At 44.9% G+C, this 13268-nt stretch overlaps 1 protein-coding gene across 2 annotated transcripts in view; it reads right to left on the reverse strand.

Moving 5' to 3' along the window:
- Positions 1–265: 265 nt before the first annotated feature.
- Positions 266–13268, reverse strand: part of Capn10 (calpain 10) — a 41632-nt gene continuing 28629 nt past the window's right edge. The window contains exon 12 of one of the 2 annotated variants that reach the window (XM_045147608.1): positions 266–452. In XM_045147608.1, the coding sequence (XP_045003543.1) occupies positions 368–452 (85 nt within the window). In that variant the 3' untranslated portion in view covers positions 266–367. The remainder of the gene's footprint in view (positions 453–13268) is intronic. The other variant, XM_045147610.1, reaches the window with a different exon arrangement.

A 13268-nucleotide genomic window follows, 5' to 3' on the forward strand; every position in this document is an offset into this window, starting at 1 on the left:
ATGCCTGGTTTGAGTATTACTGATTTTTGAGTGGAATAATTATGTACAAGGTTAAGTAAACATGTAGATCTAAATTTGAAACAAAAATGTCAGTTATACTCATCTTAAAAAAATAAAGGTACTTCTTAGTTCTGTTCACTGACAAAACCTATTATACAAAGGCTTTATTTAATAACAACAAGAACACCTATAGCCCAGACCGTGGCCTCTGAATACCATATCACTTGGGGAGAAAAAGGGGCTCCTCAGAGAAGTGGCTGCTGGCAGGTCTGGACTGGAAAGCTTGTAAAATTAAAGGCTGAGGAGGGTTCAGTTCAAAAGGACATGCTAAAGAGCAAAGGAGCCCCAAAGATGAGGAGGGTTCAGTTCAAAAGGACATGCTAAAGAACAAAGGAGCCACCAAAGATGAGGAGGGTTCAGTTCCAAAGGACTCAGGCGTCACCCCAAATAGGCTGCAGAAAAAAGAAAAGAAGGGATGAGTAAATATCAATAGGTACACTTAACAACTTGGGAATATAAAGTATTCAAATCTATATGTAGAAGGATGAAAATCGATCCTTGTTTTTCTCCATGCACAAGAATCAAGTCCAAATGGCTCAGGGACCTTAATATCAGACCTGAAACTCTGAAACTGCTTGAGGAAAATGTAGGGGAAAACTTTCAACATATTGGCATAGGTGATGACTTTCTGAATATAACCCCAATTGCTCAAAATGCAACCACTAATTAACCACTGGGATCTCATAAAATTACAAAGCTTTTGTACAGCAAAGGACACTGTGAATAGAGCAAAGAGACACCCTACAGAATGGGAGAAAATCTTTGCTAGCTATACATCTGACAGAGGATTAATTTCTAGAATATACAAAGAACTCAAAAAACAAAACAATAAATCAAACAACCCAATTTGTTTGAAGAATTGGGCTGGAGAGATTGCTTAGTGGTTAAGCACTTGCCTGTGAAGCCTAAGGACCCCGGTTCAAGGCTCAATTCCCAGGACTCACATTAGCGAGATGCACAGGGCGGTGCACGAGTCTGGAGTTTGTTTGCAGTGGCTGGAGGCCTTGGCGCGCCCATTCATTCTCTCCCTCTCTCTCTCTCTCTCTGTCTCTGTCTCTGTCTCTATCACTCTCAAATAAATAACTAAAAATAAACAAAAAAATGACTATGGAACTAAATAGTTCTCAAAGGAGGAAATACAGGTGGCACATAAACATCTAAAAAGATGTTCTACAACCTTAACCATCAGGGAAATGCAAATTAAAACTGCTTTGAGATTTCATCACACTGCTGTCAGAATATCTATCATCAAGAAAACAAATGACCCAGGCCCAGAAAGCCAAGCGCCACATGTTCTCTCTCATATGTGGATCCTAGCTACAGATGATTGGGCTTCTGCGTGAGAAGGAAAATACTTGGTAGCAGAGGCCAGTAAGTTAAAAAGGAGACATAAAGGGAAGAGAAAGAAAACAAATGACAATAAATGTTGGCGAGGATGTGATTAAAAGGGGAACCGTTCTATATTGTTGGTGGGAATGTAGTCTGGTACAGCCATTGTGGAAGTCAGTGTGGAGGTTCTTGAGACAGCTAAAAATAGACTTACCATATGATCTAGCTATACCACTCCTAGGCATATATCCTAAGGACTCTTCTCACTACCTTAGAGATACTTAAACAGCCATGTATATTGCTGCTCTACTCACAATAGCTAGGAAATGGAACCAGCCTAGATGTCCATCCACAGATGAATGGATAATAAAGGTGTGGTATATTTACAGAATGGAGTCTTATTCAGCAGTAAAGAAAAGTGAAATTATGAAATTTGCAGGGAAATGGATGGATCTGGAAAGGATTACACCAAGTGAGGTAACCCATGCCCAGAAAGCCAAATGTCACATGTACTCTCTCATATGTGAATCCTAGCTAGAAATGCTTAGACTTGTGCATGAGCTGAAACCAAAAATCAGTAGCAGAGGCCAGTAAGCTAGAAAAGGGCTATAAGGGAGGGAGGAGATGGAAGGACTTTAGGAGATAATTATATCTATATCTATATCTATATCTATATCTATCTATCTATCTATCTATATACACATATATATGTATATGCACATACATATATAAATAGAATTGCAGATTACAGGGAGTAGAATGGCCTAAATGAGGCCAGGAGAAGAGATTGAGTAAGAGAAGGGCGGTGGAGGGTTAATCAAAATTCAAGATATTCTGAATAAGACTACTTTTATGGATAATGGCATCCAGAAGCCATAGATTACTACTAGAAAATTTTCAGTGTCAGGGATGGGATACCTTCCAGTGAGTTGTTGACCAAGGAGGTCCCTGTTGCCTCTAAAACATTACAGGCTATTGCCAAGGCCCTTGGCTTCCCACAAGTAACAGATGGTAAGACCCTATTACTGAAGACTTCACATGCCTGGGCTGCAAGGTCACTGAGAAATCAAGCTGGTGCTGAACTGAAAACCTCCTCCCTGTAGACCAGCCAACTGAAAGCTGGAAAAAGGCTGTACTGCATGCAGCCCTATGGGAGACAGAAGTCATCAGTGGTAAAAACAATGGACACTGGAAGACAAGTTTGACCAGACAGGCCAAATGACTAAATGGGTGCAATAGTGGCATGTCTGCTTTGGGGGAAACCAACTGCTCTCTAATTGGACTGGAATCCCACTCTGTGGGAGGGAATACATGCCTGATACTGAAAATCTAATCAAAAGCCTATGGCAGGGGAGGTTATGAGCCTTAGGGGTATAAGGCCTGCTCTTGTCTGACTAAATGCATATATTATTCTCACCAAATTGCCCTGAAAGCACTACACTTAATGTTCATATTCATGTATTAATGCTACTCTCACTTTTGGTTAGAGAAGCTTCTCTTTTCAGATAGTGGTGACCACTGGGATGACTCAAAAGGCAACACAGTGCTGAGAAGAAGTGACAGAGGAGTTCTCAGCATTGAAACATCTCTATCACACCCTCCAAAGCTCAGGGTCCATTGCAGAAGAGGTGGTGGAAAGAATATAAGAGCCAAAGGAAGGGTACCACTTACCACTCCATACAATGCAAGTGTCCATACAGAAATTGGCCTTGATATTCATGACCTCACAGTACCTAGCAATACCTTCACAAGACCCTCATAATAGAAGAAAAAGACAATGACATCAAAATAAAAGAGAGACTAATGGAGAGAGGGAAGAGATATGATGGAGAATGGAGTTGTGAAGGGGAAAGGGGAGGAAGGGAGGGAATTATCATGGCTTATTTTCTGTAGATATAGAAGTTGTCAATAAAAAATTTAAATAATTCAAATCCGTGAATTTGTAATTATACTTTAAAAATTAATTATTCACTTTTGGAAGATGCTTAAAAAAAAACCACAGCTCATTATAAAGGTGACACACACCTCTAATCCAAACACTCAGGGGGCTGAGGTAGGGGATTGACAGGAGTTTGAGGCCAGCCTGGGACTACAAAATGAATTTCAGGTCAGTTTGGGCTAGAGTGAAACCCTACCTTGAAAAGAAAAAACAAGCTAAGAAATATTTACACGATGGAATTCTACTCAGTAGTAAGAAAAAATGGTACAATGAAGTTTGTAGAAAAATGGACAGACTTGGAACAAATCATACTCCACAAACTCACACAATAACAGAAAGACAAATGCCGCATGGTGTCGCTTCTCTGCGCTTCTTAACGTGCAGCTGCTCGAGTTGCTGGCACAGCTGACAGGGAACTTGAGACCCAGACAATAGGGATGGAAGGGTTTGGGGGTATGGGAAGGAAAGGGTAGATCACCACCATCAATGGCAGAATTGCCTGTTCCTGGAGAAGGGGAACTGAAAAGGTTACTAAAAGGGTTTACAGAATTCCTTAGGGTTACAGAATCCAGAACAGCCAGTGGCCTTCAGATAACAGCAGCCATGTGACAGAAAAGTAGACCAAGGTGGCCGGTCGTGATGACTAGCCAACTCAGCCTGCGGCACATGGTATAGCAGCTCTGGCAAGAGGCAGATGAGAAGGAAGAAAGTTCTGGCTCCTCAGCATTGATGCTGGCATGACTGACAGCTGGCAAGGAAGACAGCAGGCAAGAACTGGTTGACACACAGATGAGAATGTCTCCCCACTGAGGAGCCCTAACAGGAGGCCACTGCCTTTGGATGGACCTAAAGAGGAAGGAGTAAGGCCCAGTACTGCAGCAGATTCAGAGAGGGTTCTCAGCCCTGGAGAGCCTCCTGCCAGTGTAGTGCCTGAGCCAGGGCTAGGAAGACATGCTGTGTTAAACATATAGCTTGCTCCCCAGACATGGAAGATAGTCTTGCAGTCTGCACTGGTGTGCATGTGTGAGGCAGATTCTCTCAGGAAACCGTTGGGGGCATGCTGGCCCTTTGAGTCTGCCTCTGGTCAGATATGAAAGATCACACCCAGAAGTCTGGCCTGCAGCCAATGCTTCTGGTCCCAGTTCAATCAAAGACATTGTTCTTTTTAAGTTAAGGTGGGAAATGAGCCCAGTCTCACTCCCTTGCTGCACAGCCAAATCATGGCAGTCCCATGGGACAAAGTCTACTTCACTGTCCTTTAGAAAATGTATAAGGGGCTGGAGAGATGGCTGAACAGTTAAGGCACGAGCCTACAAAGCCTAACAACCGGGGTTCAATTTCCCAGTACCCACATTAAGCCAGATGCACAGAGTGGTGCATGCATCTGGAGTTGTTTGCAGTGGCTGGAGGCCCTGGCACACCCATTCTCTCTGCCTCTCTTCTCTCTCTCTGCAAATAAATAATTTTTTTTTAAAGTATAAGGGGTGCTGAAGAGATGGCTCAGCAGCTAAAGGCATTTGATTGCAAATCCTGAGAGCCCAGTTCTATTCCCTAGTACCTAAAAAAACCAAATGCACAAAGTAGAACATGCATCTGGAGTTCATTTTCAGTGGCAAGAGGCCCTGGTGTGCCCATTCCCTCTCTGTTACTCTATCTTTCTACTTGCAAATAAATAAAATTATTTTTAAAACTGTGTAAGCAGCTGGGGAAATGGATCAGTCAAATACTTGCTACCCAAGCCTAAGTATCTAAGTTTGATCCCACCCCCCACATAAAAACCGAAGCTCTGATCTGCTTCTGTAATTCCAGCTCTGCACAAGGACTGTGAGATGGGAGGCGGGGCTAGGAGGGTTTCCCAGAAGCTCGAGCACAGTAAAGAACAGCAGCGCAGAGGGAGACAGAAAGCGAAACTGCCCCAAACGAGGTGGAAAGGCACAGACTGACCCAAAAAGCTGTTCTCTGGTCTCCACATGGGCACCATAGCATGCATGCACTCATGCTTGTGCACACACATACATGCACACAAAAGAATAAGTGCAACTTCTAAGAAATGTATAAGGTGGCAGACAGTGTCAAGATGGCTATGTGTGTGGAGCTGAGAAGGGGCTCCTGAGAAGTGCTCCTCTTCCCACCAGGTATGGAGATGGCTGGTGGTCATGTACATTAAAAAGTTCTTTTCACACTCTGGGCTTTTCGTAGATGAAAAGCTGTGTTTAGAAATAGCTGCACTTGTTTAGAACTATCTGGGCTGGGGTTGTAGCTCAGAGGTAGAGTGCTTGCCTAGAATGAGTGAGGTCCTGGCTTCAAGGCCCAGAACCACAAGAAAAAAAAAAAATAGAAAGAAAAGAAAAGCATTTCACTTATCAGTGCACCAGACAGAAAAAGGTATTTGGGTTGGAGAGATGGCTTAACAGTTAAGGCACTTGCCTGTAAAGCCTAAAGATTCAGGTTCAGTTCCCCAGCACCCACGTAAGCCAGATGCACAAGGTGGCTCATGGATCTGGAGTTTGTTTACAGTGGCTGGAAGCCCTGAATGCACATTCTTTCTCCCTCTCCCCCCCCCCTCTCCCCCTTCCTCTTTCTCTCTCATGCATGTGCTCAAATAAATAAAATATTTTTAAAAAGAAATATTCTGGACCAGTGGATGGAGGGTAGAGAAGTAATATTGTTCATGACTTGATCATTAACAAAGATGGGAGCAATGACCACAGAGGGTTCAGTATGCTTCTATCCATGCATGTTTGAAATTACCCAAGTAAAACATTAACTGCAAATCCTTGGGAAGCATGGAAGTTCTTTGTGATAGCTGCATGATTTTGGCAGTGCAGGGTTGGGGACTTCTTGGTGTCCTGAAGCCATGAGTGAGCAGAGCATGAGAGGAAAAGGGAGCAGCTAGAGAAAGGAGCCTGGGATACTCTTGCAAAGGGCTGGGGGGAGACACCTAGAGAAAGGCAGGAGACGAGCCACAGGTGGCTTACACATGAGGATGCACACACATGTATGTCTCTCACACACATATGCATGTACATATACACATGCACTTAAGTACATGTACACAATCATACATGCACATATGAATACACATACCTATTCACATATAAACAGATATATACACTATTCACATATACAAATATACATAAACACATAAGGACATGCTTATAAGCACATACATGCATATGGATGAATACATTTGTATAGACATGGATACAACTACACACATATCTCCAAACCCATGTAAACACGGGCATACCCATGTGTGCACATACACATATATACGCACATATATATTGGACATCTATGTATGCACATTATACACATAAGCATATACAAACATATACACATACATAAGGAGGTGTGTACTCACACACTTGTTCTCTTGCCAAGAGTCAAGAGAGTGGAGCTGCCATTACAACTGCAGGGGACTCACATGCAAAGATAGATGCTTACCAGGGTCTGCCTAATGCCAGTGGATGGAGCATCTGATGGTTAATCTCAATTGTCAACTTGATAGGATCTAGAATCTTCTAGGACACAAATCTCTGGGTATGTCAGGGAGAGAGTTTCTAGATGAGGTGAGCTGAGGGGGAAAGATCACTCTAGCTGTGGATAGCAGTATTCCTTGGGCCAGGTCCCAGACCAAGTAAAGAGAAAGTGAGCTGAGCACCAGCATTCATGGCTCGCTGCTTCCTGGCTGCACTGTGCTCCTACAGCACATGCCTTTCCTGTCAAGATGAACCCTCAAATTGTGAGCCAAAAGAAAAAAAAAAAACCTTTCTTTCTTCAGCTGATTTTGTCAAATATCATGAGGGACCTGGGAGCAGAGGCCCCATTAGGGCTGGGGAGTTGGGTGGCCTCCACAGGCTCACTGGTGTACCAGCCTCTGCACTCCTGGCCCCAAGTTGCACAGGTGGGGAAATCATGGCCTAGCAGGGGAGTCTAAGTCCCCGGAGGAGTCCATAGAGGACAGGATTTGGGCGACTAGTCTAGGCTCCTTAGCTGGGGAACAGTAGCAGAGGCTGTGGATGGCATGGCCATGTGCAGGCAGATGTGGACTGATGGGAACTGAGGAAGGGTTAGGGAAGGAAACTAAGACAGATCCAAAGCATCCAGCTCTTTCTAAAGGTGTGTGGCTAGGGGGTAGACACGTAAAACACTTGAGAATAGCTTTATTTTGCTTTTGTTTGTGGGTTTTTTAATTCTTTTTTTGAGGTAGGGTCTCAGTCTAGCTCAGGTTGACCTGGAATTCACTATGTAGTCTTAGGGTGGTCTCAAACTCATGTCGATCCTCCTATCTCTGCTTCCCTAGTGCTGGGATTAAAGGCGTGCGCCACCATGCCTGGCGTGCTTTTGGTTCTTTGAGACAAAGTCTCACACCCATAATTTACAATGTTGCATAGACCAACCTTGAACTCCCAGCAATCATCCTGCCTTAGATTCCCAAATGCTGGGATTACAGGTATGAGCCACCATGTTGGGTTCTGCTGAGAATGTTAATTCTATGACAGGTATTTTTGTAAGCACCCTTTGATGTTTTTTGTTTTTGCTTTTGAGGTAGGGTCACACTCTAGCCCAGGCTGACCTGGAATTCACTCTGTAGTCTCAGGATGGCCTCAAACTCATACCTATCCTCCTACCTTTGCCTCCCAAGTGCTGGGATTAAAGGTGTGTGCCACCATGCCCAGCTCTGTTTTTCCTTTTAAATGAAGCTGTCTGGGGATAAAACTCAGTGGAAAAGTACTTGTCCAGCATGTAAGAGGCTCCAGGCTCAATCTCTAGTACCTAAAAATAAGTAACAAATCAATAACAAACAAATAAAATATAACCAGTCAAAGCTATCATGGTCAAGCCATTCTGTCATTTGATGGACAACTGTTGACCCTTTGCCTGTGCCCAGCTTCTCTGAATAGGTGTCAGTCAAGTGTTATTTCTTTGACAACCAGTTAAGCAGTCATCATGGCAGCCCAGCTGCTCTGAGTATTTCATGAGAGCTCTGAAAAACTCTAGCTGCAAAAAACATGGAGTCCTGTTTAAAGTCATGACTTCTGGTTTGTTTGTTTGCTTGGTTTTCAAAGTAGGGTCTCACTCTAGCCCAGGCTGACCTGGAATTCACTATGTAGTCTTAGGGTGGCCTCGAACTCACAGTGATCCTCCTACCTCTGCCTCCTGAGTGCTGGCATTAAAGGCGTGCCCCACCATGCCCGACTCATACAGTCATAACTTCTGGCAGCTTGCATATGCTCTGGTTATTTCACATTGGTCTTGGTAAGCCCTGGTGGCTTCTCACTGACCATGCCCACTTTTCTGCTATTCAGTGACTCAGCAAAAGCTCCTGGTCAGTGCACATTCAAGGCTCCTGACTGGTGCACATGTAAGGCTGTGACTGGTGGAACTGAAAGCTGTGCACAGCTTGCCATGCCCCTTTTGTAGCTTTATGAGCAGCACTGTTTCTGTTTTCTGGGGTCAATACAGAAGGCCCTGCTCCTGTGTGCTGCTCCTGATCAAGCTTCCTCCTGAATGGCTTTTGCCTACTTGTGTTCAAGCAGCTGAGCTTGTTGCACAAAAAGCAGATAAAAGCCCAGGGCTTCTGGTGCTGGCAGCAGTGGTGGTGGCAGCAGCAGCAGTACCAAGAAGGCGACTGAATATCTCCAAATAGCAGCTTAGAGCAGCAGCTATGGGAGCTGAGATGACTGGGAACTTCAAACGAACTAAGAGGGTGGGAGAGAGAGAGAGAGAGAGAGAGGAAAGAGTGCGGAGCACTCCAAGCTCAGGTTGCTGGAAGAGCTATAGACAGCCACCAAAGGGTCTCAGACATGAACCTCAGAATTCCAGACTAATGGGATGGAGGGATGGCTCAGCAGTTAAGGAGCTTGCCTGTGAAGCCTAAGGACCAAGGTTGATTCCCCAGTGTCCATGTAAGCCAGATTCACAAGGTGGTGCATGTGCCTGGAATTCATCTGCAGTGGCTAGAGACCCTGGTGTGCCAATTCTCTCTCAAATAAATAAATAAATAAATAAAAATAAATATTTCCCCCCCAAAAGTCCAGAGTAATGTCTCTGGCCTGAGCAGCTAGATATGTAAAAATCTTTGGCTTTGAAAACTCAGAGCCATAATCTTCTAGTTCTCAGGGTCCTAGAGCCATAATCCTCTAGCTTTGGGGGCCCAGGGCTTGCTTTAACCTGAGCACTTAGAGCTTTAGTCTCTAGCTCTTAGCACCTGGCACCATAAACCTCTCTCCGAGCCTCGAGCTACAAGTGTCAGGGTCTGGAAGCCCAGCCCGCAACCCTGCCCGCAAGAGCTCCGAGATGCCCGTGCTAAGGCATCTTAGTTGCCATGCCTATCCAAGTAGAACAAACTGCACAGCCTTTTGAGGCTGAAGTCAGGGTCAGGGAGGGTCAGAATTAGGGTTACAGGCAGGTCAGCTTCAACAAGAGGCTTCAGAAAAGTGGGCTGTTTTTCACTGGTGCTTGCTCAGTGTAACAATCTGAAGGTAGTCCAGGAGCCCTTTCCCTGGACCCAGGTGTGCATCACACACACACGCACACACACACACGCACACTCAGGCAGATGCTCACAGACCCCAGCATCACACTGTTCACCTCGTGAGGAACTCCTAGCCTCTGCTTCATCTTCCCCAAACCTCTGCTCATCCTGCAGACTGGTTTGTGTGTAAACCACATTGCCTACAGCATCATCCAGCCCTCCACCCTCTTGGTCTTCTCCCCTTGCTTCTATCTGCGCAGCAGCCCCCAGCCTGAGCCCAAGCCTGAGCTGTGGGTGCTTTCCTCCTCCTTCCCTGAGGTCAGTGTGGCTCATGCTGGTGCTGCGGTTGCAGTTGCAGGAAGTTGATTGAGATCAGTCATATTGCATGGTTGTGTAGATCCACAGATGTCTAGAAGCTGGGGAATGATTTTATAAGTGCTCTTGGGACCAACAGAGATTGGAAACCTTTCCCTGCAACACAAGCTGCCTAAGTGTGTCTCCCAGAGATGCACCTATGAAATTCCTCCCTAGCTAGCCCTGCAAGATGCAGCATGGTTCCCACTTAACAGCTAATGCTCTGAGCAGCCCAGGCGCCGCTCTTCCAGCTTAACCTCTGGAAAACTTATATTTGGCCAAAGGTTTGCCTCCTCCAAAGTCCCAGTTGGCAGCATGTCCTGCTGGAAGAACCTGTGACGGTTCCTGCAAGAGATGTCCTCACTTAACAACAAGGTCCATTCCCTCAAAGTCCCTCAGTGCCCAAACCACTGATATAGGGATCTTATCAGGGTTAACAAAGCTTCTCTTCCTGAAATCCCTAGGGACTCCCATGTCACCAGGCTCCAGTCACACCTGGCTGACATCATCTCATTCCACATACCAGCAGCATTTGGCAAAGATGCTATGTTCCCAGTTTAGGGATGAATTATTTTGGTAAATTGTTGAATGAAGTGCTGGGCAGATTTAACCACCACAAAAGTTAGAGCTAGACCTTACAAAGACCTCCAGAGGCTCCCCTGAATACTGCCCTGAAACCCTCTAGGGTCCACAACTAGCACAGGGCCACTTCATTTGACACACATGCCACCTTGCTTTGCTTCTTCTGTTCTGGCATTTTCCAACATGCTCGTGCTATTGTCAATAAGCAGAGACCCCCATTCCCACTGATTTTACAGTTACTTCTGTGCTTATGACCCCACACTGGCAGCTCCAGCCCAGTCCTAGCCTGAGCTCTGGACCATGCATGGGGCATCTGCTCAATAGGTCTCTTCTCTCAGATGTCCCAGAAGCGCTTCAAATGTAGCTTGTGCCAAACTAACTTTATCATCTAGCCCCCTCTTCACCCAAATTCTAATCTTCCCTCAAAATTCTCCAACTCAGAGTGATTTTTCTGTTGTCTAAGCCAGGTATTTGAATGTCATTGTCAAATTTTCCTCCTTACCTCTCTGCTACTTCAGTAAATCAATCAATAAGTTAAATTCACACCATCAACCTGTAATAATATTCCTCACCCATGCCCATGCAGGCATACCTGATCAAACTCTGGAACTCACACAGAAGAGAGAAAAAGGATGTCAAAGTGGCAGCAGTCGCCAGGCCTGGTGGCACCTGCCTTTAATCCTAGCACCTGGGAGGCAGATGCAGGAGGATCACTGTGTCTTTAAGACCAGCCTGGGGCTACAGAGTGAGTGCCAGGTCAGCCTGGGCTACAGTAAGATTCTATCTTGAAAAAAAAAGGATAAAGAAAAAAGTTGTGGGCTGGAGAGATAGCTTAGCGGTTAAGCACTTGCCTGTGAAGCCTAAAGACCCCGGTTCGAGGCTTGGTTCCCCAGGTCCCACGTTAGCCAGATGCACAAGGGGGCACACGCGTCTGGAGTTCGTTTGCAGAGGCTGGAAGCCCTGGCGCGCCCATTCTCTCTCTCTCCCTCTATCTGTCTTTCTCTCTGTGTCTGTCGCTCTCAAATAAATAAATAAATAAATGAATTTAAAAAAAAAAAAAAAGAAAAAAGTTGTAGCAGTTACCTTCTCACTGCTGGGACAGAAGCAGTTTGTGGAAGTTTATTTCTAGCTTGTAGTTTCAAGGCAGTCCATCATGCACAGAAGCATTGCAAGAGCAGACAGCTATGCAATGCATCTCTACAACAGCAGGGAGGAGGAGGAGTGAGCTCACTAGCACTGGCAACCAGCACTATGCTCTAACACCCCAATATCCACCTCCAACTACACACCTCCTCCAGCAAGGATCTGCCTCCCAAAGGTTCTACAAACTGGAGACAAAGCCTGAGGCTGAAATGCAGACACATGAAGCTATGGGGACATTGTATATTCAAACCACCGCAAAAGGCAGAGAGGGACTACTTGAGAAGGAGAATGGATTTGGTTTGAGGAGAATGGGGTCGGGGGACAAAAGAAGGTAATGGGAGTGGAATATGATAAAAATGCATTGTAGTAGAATGGAATTTCAAAGGGGAAAGTGTCAGGGGAGAGGGAGGGAATTACCATGGGATTTTTTTTTATAATCATGGAAAATGTTAATAAAAATTTTAAAAAGTGCATTGTATACGTGTATAAAATTGTCAGTAAGCCAGGCATGGTGGTGCACACATTTAATCCCAGCACTTAGAAGGCACAGGTAGAAGGATGCTGTGAGTTTGAGGCCAGCTTGGACTACAGAGTGAGTTTCAGGTCAGCCTGAGCGAGAATGACACTCTATCTCAAAAAAAAAAAAAAAAAAAAGTCAACAAATAAAGGGGCTGGGGAGATGACTCAGCCTGCTAATGTGATTCTTCACAGTACCCATGTAAAGCTGGGCACAAAGTGGCACAGGCACCTGTGATCCCAGCAGGCCTATGACAAGGAGGTGAGTCAAGTGAACCCAAGGGCGGAGCCAGCTAGGTGAGTATTTGTTGGCAGCAGGAACAGACCCTGTCTCAAGAAGTTGGAAGAAGAGCACAGACACCTGGAAGTTTCCCTCTGACCTGCACGTGTGTGCCATGGCCCGCTCACACCCATACCTTCCCACAAATAAAAAAAAAAAAAAAAAAGGAAATAAGATAACATTTTAAAAAAGAAAAGAGCCGGGCATGGTGGTGCATGCCTTTAATCCCAGCACTCAGGAGACAGAGGTAGGAGGATTGCTGTGAGTTTGAGGCCACCCTGGGACTCCATAGTGAATTCCAGGTCAGCCTGGGCTAGAGTGAGACCCTACCTCGAAAAACCAATAAAAGAAAAAAAAAAAAAAAGAAAAACATCCAAAAAGGTAATAGAGTATAAAACAAAATATTCAGCTAATTCAAAGGAAGACAGAAAGAAAGAGGGAAAAGTTTATTGAGAATAAATCAAATTAAAAAATGAATAGTTTGTTTAAGCCCAATAATATCAATAATCACATTAAATGTAGCTGGTATAAATAATCTGGTTAAAAGGCAAAGGTTACCAAAGTGGATTTAATGAGTGAGGAGT

The sequence above is a fragment of the Jaculus jaculus genome, chromosome 4 (assembly GCF_020740685.1).
Source record: "Jaculus jaculus isolate mJacJac1 chromosome 4, mJacJac1.mat.Y.cur, whole genome shotgun sequence".
NCBI classification, from domain to species: domain Eukaryota; kingdom Metazoa; phylum Chordata; class Mammalia; order Rodentia; family Dipodidae; genus Jaculus; species Jaculus jaculus.